Here is a 12,222-nt window from a genome sequence, read left to right as displayed (position 1 = left end):
ATAGGCAGATTTGAAGTGACTTTTTTTTTTTTTGAGTCAAAGTCAACAAAACTAAATAGCAAATTGGCCGATATTGTGAACACATTTCAAGAGTGGTTTGTAAACGTGTTTGGAAGTCTCTGGTTTAACAAATTTTGACACCTTAAATTATGGATATCTGAATCGAGTAAAAATCTGTTGAAAATGGAAAATCTGTTTTGTTATCAATCTGACAGCAGATCAGACATGGATGATATCCACTATAGATTTACATTTCCCTGGATCTTCAATTCCAGCAGACACTGATTAGAAGAAACTGCTGTCTGATATTCCAGAGTTATATTAAAACTCACTGTCCACTGCCTTTGATCGTTTGCTTCAAACTCGATACAACTCATGCATCTAAGACAACACGACGACTACAACACCATGTTTGAATCCTAAACCAATGACTTCATTTTTGTTTTCAATGGTAAAATAGTGCAATAATTTTAAAATAAAACCCCTCTTGTGATATGGTAGAAATTCAAATGAGCAATGTGCGTGAAAACAATGGAGTTTGTCAGCTATAAAATAACAACATGAAATATCAGTGTGGAATTTCTGAACAACTTATAAATGTGAATATAAAAACCAAATCCCGTGAAAACAACATTATAAAAAAACACCATTGCTTTGGAATTCAAACATGGAGGTTTCATAGGGAGCAAGCAGGCCAATGAAACATTTTTTTTTCTAAAATCAGATTATGTTAATTTCTACCGAAAGATTCGAACAAATAGTGCAAAATAACGAAACATTATTCTTTTAAACTTTCATCGCAATTTTGTATTACAGCACGAGTTGATTATAATTTTTAAAAATTAATTTTCAATTAAAATTATAAGTTTACCATTTGATACATTTTACAATGTCTTTGCTATTCAAAACGTTTTTTTAAGGATTGGGTTGCAAAAGCATTACAAACCTTCAATACAATAATTATGTCAATAAATTTATAATAGTTTTATTTTATATCTAAATGAAACAAAACAAAAATCAACTTTAAAATGTCTTTCTGTTCAGAACATTTTGTTTTAAAAAAAGGATAGAATTGCATATTCGTGTAAAACCTTTCCAATAAATGATTATGTACAAAAACTCTTAAATGTTCTATTTTAAATGTAAAAGAAACCAAAAAGGCATGTAGGTGAGTGAGCCTTACCCATGGTGGAATCGGGTCTATTTGCAGGTGATAGGGTTGACGAGGAGGAGTATTCGGAATGCCTCTTGTTGTACAAGACACTTGTGGACACGGACAGGTGTCGTGGCGTTCCCCCCTCGAACCCGGGCAGATTGCCTGCATGCACACATACACACACACGTATACACGCATGGCATGATGGCAGCAGTCAGTGAGTGGTAGTAGCATACAACATTCCCAAGGAAAATGGCGGAGGATTACCCGTACAAACACAACACATATGGCCAGCAAACACAGTAGAAGTGTTGGTGTCAAAGGAAATGAAAATATAAAAATAAAGAGGCAAAAAAAAAAAAAAAAGAAAAGAAAAGCATGCAGTGAGATGACCATTCAAAACAGATAACCAAATAATAATGATAACAATAACATTAACGATAATATAACATATGTGACCCAGATTCTCATCCTGGTACAATACTGTGATGAATTCAATATCAAAACAATTACAACATATGCATGGCTTCAGTTCTAAAAATGTGAAAAACTTTTTTTTTAATACACAGGCCAAGATTACTCTCATCCATTGATGCATCATGCCTATAAATAACTATCCAATGAAAATGCTTCATTTTGACACGTGACGAAACTGTCCATGAGCATTGGACCTTATTTCATCAGTAGCTTTTCAAAAAATTTCCTGCAGAGTTGGTTCCCCTCCTGATTCATCTCAATACAATACCGTTTAGAGTGAGTCACATATATCATTGGAATCAAATAGGCATTGGGGGGGGGGGGGGTGGCTCTATACTCCCACATTTCATCAGTCTACAGTTTTTTTATGAACTTTACAAGTTAGGGAGCAGGCACTGGTGTAAGGTAAACATCTGAAAATAAAAGTGTGTATGAAACAATGCCAGAAACGCAAGAAAGAAACATACAAGAACAAAAAATCATCACAAAAAAAATCAGTCTACCCTGACTGGGGGTCGAGGAAGACTGACTTTTGGGACGTTTTTTTTTCCTCTTGTATTTTTCTTTCTTGTTTTGTCTGGCACTGTTTCATACACACTTTTATTTTCAGATCTTTATCTCTATGAGCTTTACTCACAGTAGACACAATGCCATTCTTACGATGCACATGGCCATGAACACACATTCATTACCAGCAACTCATATCATTATAAATCCATCTCACAAACTGACTCAACAGTTCTAATATCAAACATTATATTCATTGTGTCATCATATATCATTATCATTTTTACAACACGCGTGGTATCTATTCAACTCTATTCAAACAGATCAATAATTCCATTTATTTATACCCCTGTCAGATTCAAAAGCAATATGTGTTGCATTTCATTTCAATTTAATACTGACTGTTGAAATCATTTTGTGTGACAGTGAATTATATTCAAGATCTCAACTAAAAATTTTGACGAATGGAGGGAATTAAAACCGATTCCAAAACTGTGCCCAAAAAACCAACAAACCCCCACCCCCCTCCCAAAAAACATACAAACTAATCCTCACATAGGATTATATCGTTGCATTATTATTGTATTAATTTTACTACGTAATTTTCCCCACTGAAAACCATTATATAAGATGTGCTTCAATCGGAAATATGTTTGGGAATCGCCAAAAAATCAGTTTTAAATTACATAAATAAACAAATGAAGTTAAAAATAAATAAATGATTAAATAAATACGTAAAAGATTAAAGAGAAGTTTACACATAGGAGAGATCTTGAATATCAATGAAGCATACAAAATTGAAAGCAACATAAATCATTGGCAACTTAAATAACATTGACACATGAAAAATAAAAATATGGGCAAAGGAAGGGGGAATCAGTCATATCAAAAGCAAATGAATGTTTAAAAAATGCAGGGAATTTTCACCTAAATAAACCGTCTTCTTAAAGATTTGAGCCAAGCCATAAAGACAGTCCATATTCTAGTCTGACAAAAATCATTTCAAAGTTCCTACCATCCAAAACTATAAAAACTGAGAAAAAAGCCACGGGAAAAAAAAAAAAGAAAAGAAAAACAACAGGACAAATTCACTGGACGAATCATTAAAAAAATTATTTTTTTTTTCAAAAATGTGAAACAAAATGAAATGAACCACATTCAATCGGACAGTTTTACTTTTACCTTTTGCCATGGGAAAGATAATTTGAGGAGAAAAAGTACTTATTAAGTGGTTTGGAGGAAACTGAGTCGTAAATAGATTTTACTAACGTTATAAAAAATAATGTAAGAACTTGATTTTCCTTTTTTAAAAATGATTGACTCTCAGAACACAGAATCTGAATGAAGGACACACAAAATTTAGAGAAAAACAAGAAAAAGAAGTCACTTAAAACAAGAAAGTACTGAAATTGAAGAATCTTTTTCGAAAATCACCTGGAAGGAAATGAGAGTATGACATGATTTAGTTAAAAGAAAAAGGTTGAACATTTCAACAAACTGAAAAGTCCTCAGAATAAAGACAATTAAAAAACATAAAGAGTTGAGATGGGAGTTTGGGAATCATGAATATAATAAAATTAATAATTATCACTTGAATGTACCATTCAGTGTTTTAAAAATAATCTTAATCTTAAAAAAGCTTAATTAAATATCTTAAAAAAAGAATACCTGACAGATATCAATTACAACCTGATGTTTATAACTGTGCAATCCAAATGAGTGGGGAGAATTCAATTTGGGTTGCGATAGGAATGATCTTCGATATTTAACCCTGCCGCCAAACCAACATGCGGGTTTGATACAAGGCCGTTTCGTTTCATCCCGAATTACTGAATAAAATGATAAAAAAATGATTTAAAAAACGATTAAAGACATTTTGGGATTATTTCTGACTGGAAGTCCATGCAGTCGTCAAGCCATGCCCTCTTTGCGTGCAAAAAATATTCACATAAATTCACATCCATTCATACAAAACAAACACATTTCACAATTTGTTGTTCACTGATGGGGAAGATTTTATTGGTTAGTTTTTCTGATTCAGGGTGGGGTGGGGGAGAAAGGGAACTGGAATGGGGTTAGTACACACTGAAATGAAATGCTTAGATTTGAATGATATAAACAGATTGATTCAAAACTCAAGCATTATCTTCTGCCACGTCTGTACAATCAACGATGAAGTTTGGAAGTCACGTACAAAAGAAAACTTCTCCAAATTGTTTCCAATGAAGATAGTGGCACACTTAAAATGTAATCAAAATAAATCGCAGAGAGGATTGAAGTAAATGATGATCACAACTAGACTGAACAATCTATCCATATTTCACAGACTGGTAATACAAACCAAATCACACCCTTTTTACAACTGCTCCGGTTTTAACATATATCAAGCCTGGGATCAACTCATAATAAAATTCAAAATTTGCGACAAATTCCAAGAATCTTCCTTCACTATAAAATCATTTTGTTAATAAGAAAAGTTTCTAACTAGTAACGGATCCTGCCTTCGTCATAAATGAGTTTGTCAAGAAAATCAATCACCGATCTATTTCTAAAACACCAGTGAAAACAATCTCAAGCCAACTAAATATGAACAGAGGTAAAATAATGTGTGACAAGACCCCAAAAACAAACCGTCTCAGATCAAACTCTAACTCTATCATTAACCTGTAGTCTTTATATTTTTAAACTGTGAAAGTAAAAGAACAGCACAATAATGGTCTGGTTTATTCATTTCACATCAAGTTGTACTTTTTTTTTTTCATTTTAAGTCCTGGACTGTCATCACATTCACAAAGCTTAAAGTTAATCACGGTTTCCACAGTCTATAAATTTTTTGTTAAAATTGCTTGTTTACCTCTGAGGAAGACACAAGTCTCTGGAGGAGCACTTAATCTATTGTAAGATCAAGCTAGCTATGCAACACAATGAAATGAAGTTTTACAAATAACATATTTTTGTGAGTAAAATAAGGAAACAAAAATACTCGAACGCCTTTGTCAAGATATCAAGATATGTAATCAAAATGGTGGTATATCCTTCATAATGTTCTCTTGCAAGTGTTCGAGACACCCATTAAAATCACGGATGATTTAGAAGACTGAACTATCCACTTTAATGGTGATATCTAAAAAAACAACAACTTTTGGTTATTATAAATTCAATTTAAGAATGTCTTTATCGTAACATATAGAATGAAATAAGAACAGACTTTAGTGCCACATAGTTATAGTCTCTGCCTGCTTAATCAAAACGAATAGCTTATAATGTATGTCGGTATCAAATATCAACATTCATCATCCCATTTATAGGGAGAAGCCTTACAGAATATCTTTTTCCTGATAGATAACAACTACCGAGTGGAATGATTTGCCAATTGGTCCAATAAATATAAAACTTTTTATGGTATTTTCATTACAGTGTATCAATTTTAAGCATCTTGAAATGGTTATCATCAAATAATACTATTTCCATTTTGACTTAAAATTGAATCTCACATCATTTTACTCAATCAACTCTCCTGATAAATCTGTTGCATATGCTCAAACAACAAACATAAACTTCTAAAATCTATATTTTCTTGGGGGGAAAATAGAAATTTTATACAAAAGGTGCAAGAATTTCATCTTGTTTTTACATCAATAGTTTCCAATGAAATTGTAGGAAGTTTGAGTGGTTCAATATGAAAACAAAATATACTGAAATATAAAATACAAAAATTATCTCATTCACTTTCCTCTTTTGTTCTTTATTCTATACAGTTTGGATAAAAATCCAAAATTGGTAACTTTGTTATAGAAAAAAAAAAAAAAAAAAAATAATCTGACTTGAAATGAAAATATATTATTGATGAATGTATAAATTTGGAGTTGTTCAATCCCTGCCAGAGAAATGAATGACTAAAATCCTTTCTTCCTTTAGCAAAACTGGTGGCTTTTTCATGTACACAGCTTTTGGGGATCCCATTTGTAATTCCAGTACGATATCATTCAAGGCTATTTACACATAGATATAGCAGGTGATTCCCGTAGACACGGTTCATTTGGTTAAGAAATCTCACAAGAAAACATTTTGCCATGATTCTAAAACATCAACTTTCTAACATTTTGGAACTTCTGCCAAGAATTAGAATTGACACAATGACTGTTCAACTAAATCTGGCAACATTATCTGTCAAAATTAAATATCTAGAATATGTGCATCTTGTTTTCTCTATTGAATTGAAAAAGGTTTCTTTCTTTTTACCATAGGAAGATTATCCAGAATTTTTATAAAGCAGTTTTAGGTCTTTATCATTCTTCTACAATAAACCATTTATGTCAATGTTAAAAATTATTCCTCAACGGATATGTAAAATAAGGACAGAAATAAAAGCATAAACAGTATGTATTTTGGCATCCTGCCATCTTCAAAATAAATTTCTTTTTTTGTTTTTAAATAAAATAATACATGTCTGCTACAGTCTTATCTGGGCACAATATATCAAGACCTTTGAGTTGCCTAAACCAAACACACTGTATCATATATAACGCTTGCTACCCTACATGTCAAAGATTCTCGCATTTAGGTTAAAAATACAAATTTGATATATTTTTTTAAATAAAAATAAAAACAGAAGGGCTTCACAATGACTGTAGAAAGCTGTTGCATGTACGAAAATTTTTTAAAAATAACATAAAATTGCAATACGACTTTAAAAAGAAAACATCAATCTATCTATAAAAAAAAAAACCAAACCAATTACTAAATAATAACAAATTTTGCAATCGTGTTTGCCTCCTGGAAAGATTTCACGACAAGCTTGGAAGTCCAATTCACACATCAATGTCATGCCAATCAATGCAAGCAAGTCACGCTATAAAAACTAAAGAATCGGAGACAGCAAACGGTTCAGTAACACACCGCTACGGCAAGATAGGAAAAGCACATGACACACGACAATCTTTTCAAAACCACGTTGCTCAGACAGGAACTAATGTTAACATCGGCTGTGCTCACTGATACACAAGGACAGGCATGGACGTACAATAAAGGAGAAATGTGTGGACTGAAGTGATGACAAAGTTGGCACATAAAACGGGTAGGTTGTTGGTGATATAGAGCAATGGCTAGTCTCCCTATTGACCATGATTGTGGAGAAATTGAGTTGGATCAAATTCAGAATATTGAAAATAGATCTAAGCCCCTTGCTTAAAGGAAGAAAAAAAAAAAATGATTGGTGAAAATGATAGATCAAAACGTTCCATTCTAAACTTAAAACTTGTCTACAAAGTACATAAATATCAGCGACAAAAACTAATTTATAAAACTACAATATCCATCTAAGTCCTTTTGAAAAAACAAAAGCTATCTTTAACATTTCCATTAATTCCATTCATAAACTTGAGATGAAATGTAAAAGTAAAAAATGATTACCTTTGGCTGGGGATTTGGGTGGATTTGTTACTCGGGTTTCGAGGACTTGGTTTAGGAAGTAAAAAAAACAAAACAAATACAGGTGGAAATAGAGAAATCAAAATTTTGCTAACAGAATGTTCAACTGTCTTAAAATTGCCTGAACAAAACACAGGCACAAGGACCTGGTGTAATTCACTTACAAAAAATGTGACGAGAGAATGGATTAAGCAAAATTGCTACGTTCCTCATGACAAATAGGAAAACTATGTAATCTTGATATACAATAAGAGAACCTGGCCTCCCCAAAATAAATATCTACTCTTTGGTCCCCCTTCTAACTTCCTGTGTACACAATGGTATTTCAATAGACAGTCCAAGCATGATAGAGATATACGTAGATAACAAGCCAAAATGATGTGTGATTATTATAAGTCTTAACCTGCAAATCAAGAATTGAAGCACCTTATTCTATAAAGCCCAAAAACCAAAATAATAATTTTTAAAAAAATAAATGAGGCACCAACACAACTGAAAAGATACACAGACACAGAGAGGAATACCGTGCCTGGAGATTGTTTTCTTGTAATGATACCTACTCTAAAAGGTGATGGATATATCTTTGAATGAATAATGACACGAGCGCAGTCCCTATCACTGAGATTTGATATGAAATTTTGAGCATCAAAAATAAAAAAATTAAAGAAAAAAATAAATAAAACAAAATATGAGTGTCACGAAATGATATCTGAGCGAGATTAATGTTCCTTTATAGATTCTTGATTGGTACAAGTTTGAATGACGTGGTGGGTGAAATAAGAAAAACAAATAAATAGATAAATAAAAATAAGTGGGTGGTGGGTTCCCTCGATATAATATATAATTTCCAATGGAACTGAAATGAAAGTAAAAGGGGGGTGGTGGTGGTGGTGATGGTGGTGGAAGTATTGCTATGAAAATGTGGTGGTTAAGGGGTAGGGGGAGATTGATAGGCAGACCAATAGTTGTAGATGTAACATCTGTACCACACATACCCATCTGATTTACATCGACTACACAATGGTGCCTTCGCACGGCACTGCACGCAGAGAGGGCACGGCGCTGAGGCCGCATGGAGTCCATGTCTGACCCGTTGGGCGAGTGCCGACTATGGAGGGCACTGTGGGACGATGAGCGTCTCGGCCGCTCAAATGGAAGGCACACATCGCGAGGTGCGGAGCTACCGAACCCCAACACTCTCCCACCTTTGCGACCTCCGGCTCTCCATGCCTCGTAGCGAGCAACCCTCTCCTCAGCTTTCTGTAGAATGGATTCTTTGCGCAGCTGAAATTTAAAAAACAAAACAAAATTGAATCAAATGTACAATGTAATCTAGAGAAAATTCAAATATATTTTTTAAAATCCTAATGTGGAAAGAATTTATTTGAAAAGTTAATAGACTGAAAATTCTGGAAAAGGAGAGATATTGATGGTATGTTTTTAAGTAAAATACTCACCAGTTCTCCCTGCCACATCAATCGTACCAACAGACAAAATTAAGTGCAATATTAAAGGTTTATAATCTGTTTAGGTGAATTTGATGAGAACTAATCACCCAACTCGCAGTCTAAAAAAAAAATGACAAAGAACTGATGTCATTATTCATTCTGTGCTCTCTGTTGAAATCACAGTTAAATCAAGCGAAGGATAAAATAGATGATAGCCATTGAACAGGTGATCCATTTAAACAAAATAATAAATCATTATAAATATTGGAATGTACTTCCAAACACTCCCTCTCGTTTTTTTTACGATAGATAATTTAATACATTATGTGGTTTAAAAAGATAATTCATTAACTCTTTCAGGGCCATTGGCCGCACTGTGCGGCCAGAGCAGAATGTTTTACTGGCCAATGGCCGCACAGTTCGGCCAGTCTTGAAAGGCAAAAATAATAATACAATCCAATCCAACTTTCTACAAAAGTACTATAAATTGAACCAATTGTATCATTTCTTTCATCAGAACATTTAATTGGCCCTAGGGAGATTTTGTGCCGAATTCGAATGTCACTTTGTCTTAGCTTGTCATTCTCATGCTGCCTCGATCAGGTGTCAGCCATTTTACTACGGAAATGCGAATATAACCTCAGCACTCAAAGAGTTAACAAACAAACAAAACAAAACATTCTCACTCTTTCAATTTCCTCTTTCATCCTCCTCCTTTCTTCCACGGCAGCTCTCCTCTCCGTGTCCCTCTTCCGTAGATCCTCTATTTTCTGTCTCCTCATCTCCAGCTGGCGTTCCCGGTTCTCCTGGGCCAGACGTTGTTGCTCCCGCAACTCATCCAGCTTCTTCTTCCTCTCCCCCTCCAGCCTCTCTCTGGCTTGTCTCACCCTCTCTTCTCGTTCTCTTTCCTTCGCAATCTTAGCTGGGTCCGCCAACATGCCAGCTGTATTGGTGAAAAAAAGTAATTAATCAAAATTTTAAATTATAAGCTTTTTATTTTAAAAAACAAAACAAGAAAACGTAAAAAAATGATCAATTGTTACATTTAATCATACAATATCTATTTCTTATACCTGGTAAAAAGTACTTGAGAGATTTAATCTGTTATAGGATAATGCTTTAAATCTTACTGGAGTGTTTAAACACAATTGACACAGAAATCTAACAAACGTTTTGTTTTTTAAAAATGTGTTTAGATTTGTTAAGTTTCTTGTTGATTTACTTCTATGCCATTGTATTTCCTTTTTATTTATTTATTTGCTTCATTATTTTCAGAAATACATGAGTCTATGGCAATTCAATAACCAATGTAAGTTTCCTGAAGTGGATCAACAAAGTTCATCTTATCTCTTATCTTATCTTATACAAAATTTTAATTTGATTCATTATTCGTCTAGCATTTTAATTATTCGGTCAACGATAACTCCAAAACCCCAGAGACTTTCATTATTTTAGAGAAAAGATTGATTTGAGAAAAAAAACAAAAACTTTTAGAATAGTATATCTTAAAATAAATTATGTTTTTAAATATTCATACACCATTTGTGAGTTATCGTAAATTATTATTTAATTAGAAACTAAACAATAGTAATTTATATAACAAAATAATTGTTGACAATTCATGTCATAAAATGCTGATTCATGCATTTTCAAAATGATTAATTTTGGGTGCGAGTTCAAAGTTTTTAAAAATGCATTCAAAATGAAGTCATTCAGCAATTTTATGAAGATTATAAGCCAAAATAAAAAAGAATTTTAAAAAACAACAACTGAGAGACAAAAAAATATATATATTAAAAAATTGTAAAAAAATTTTTTAAATCAATAAACATATTTTTTTCAAGAAATGGATGCAAGAAGCCACTTCTAAGATAATTTTTGTTATGTTAATTAGCTGATATATAAGGGTGGAACCGTGGTATGAGATAATGATATATCGAAAGTGGTGCCAGACTCAGTTCCAAATATAGCAAGAGAGAGAGAAAAAATGGAGAAATTAGCCACATTTGGGGAGTGAACATAAAAAGAACCTCTGGAGATGTTTGATAAACTGTAACAATCATGGGACGTTTCGAGCTCAAAACCCTTCTTCAGCTAACAATACCATTTCAATGCTTTGTAGTTGGCTGAAGGTGTAAGCCTGAAATATTCCATGTTATTTTTTTTTTTTTTGTGAACGTGTTCTACTCCTGTTTATTCAATACTTGTTACATTGGTCACTACTTCCGATATCTTTTGACTTACAGCTATTCGTATTCTCGAAAATTCCTTATCGATACTAAACATGGCATCTAGACAAACGTTCAATTTTGGACTACTGGTTTTCTGGTCAGTTTCCGTTGTCCTAACAATAGATTGACCTCGACAGTTTCATATAATATTATGATAGAACACAAATCCGACGGTTCTAGGTTCAATTCCCAGTTATGACAGATTGAAACTTCTCCCCTTTTATATTTTCTCTCAGACACTATTAGATAGTTTACACCACTTTCCATCATTCTAATCCAGTAACTTTGACAACTTATCAACTGTTGAATGAATTCCAGATTTCAAGACAAATTAAAAAGGGTAACTGAACTCAAAGACTGTGGACATCAAAGGTTGGTCCCTAGCACCACAACATGGACCAATTTGCAGCATCCACAAACAATCAAGATAAAATATACAACAAACCAAGGACAGGAATTGTAAGAATGTTGACTCCGAAGCATCTCCACCCCCCCCCCCCCCCCCCCCATCCCACCACCACTTTAACAACTCTTCATCCCATCCAACCAAACCTGTCCACTACCACGAAAAAATCGTAGAATTACGAAATTTTGGCTCCAATTTCAGAACTTCATGAGCACCTCTAATTCATTAAAACTTATTGAAAATGAAAGTTGACGCCAGACTATATAAATTTAAGGATTTTGAAGTGTTATTTAATCATTATGATGGTGAATTGTTGATTTTTAAAGTTAACTATAGTGACTATCATTTTTATCTCTTAACAACTACGAATTTTTTAAGGTTGAAGTAGACAGATCTGCACACAACAAACACATCACCAGGCATCAGCCATATATTTAGACTACTCGTTGTAGACGAATGGCATACACAATGAAAGCAAAGACGCCAAAACTATTTACAGAAGATACTGGAAACTCCACTGTATACAATTTGTGTGTTAGAAAGAGGAGGAGACAATCTTAACCATCG

At 33.3% G+C, this 12,222-nt stretch overlaps 1 protein-coding gene across 50 annotated transcripts in view; it reads right to left on the bottom strand.

Annotated features, from left to right (window-relative positions):
• The window catches only part of LOC144968174 (uncharacterized), a 135,247-nt gene that overhangs the window by 37,598 nt on the left and 85,427 nt on the right, over nt 1–12,222 (bottom strand). For 17 of the 50 annotated variants that reach the window (XM_078906233.1, XM_078906230.1, XM_078906237.1 and 14 more), the window contains 2 exons: nt 9,705–9,961; nt 8,566–8,854 (listed from right to left, as the gene is read on the bottom strand). In XM_078906233.1, coding sequence (XP_078762359.1) covers nt 8,566–8,854; nt 9,705–9,961 — 546 coding nt within the window. Of the gene's footprint in view, nt 1–1,183; nt 1,319–7,552; nt 7,598–8,565; nt 8,855–9,704; nt 9,962–12,222 lie in introns of all 50 variants that reach the window. The other 33 variants (XM_078906260.1, XM_078906218.1, XM_078906222.1 and 30 more) reach the window with 4 other exon arrangements.

The sequence above is a fragment of the Berghia stephanieae genome, chromosome 3 (assembly GCF_034508935.2).
Source record: "Berghia stephanieae isolate SIO BIC M18660-M18661 chromosome 3, UCSD_Bste_1.3, whole genome shotgun sequence".
NCBI lineage: Eukaryota > Metazoa > Mollusca > Gastropoda > Nudibranchia > Aeolidiidae > Berghia > Berghia stephanieae.
This window is presented reverse-complemented; position numbering and strand designations above follow the sequence as displayed.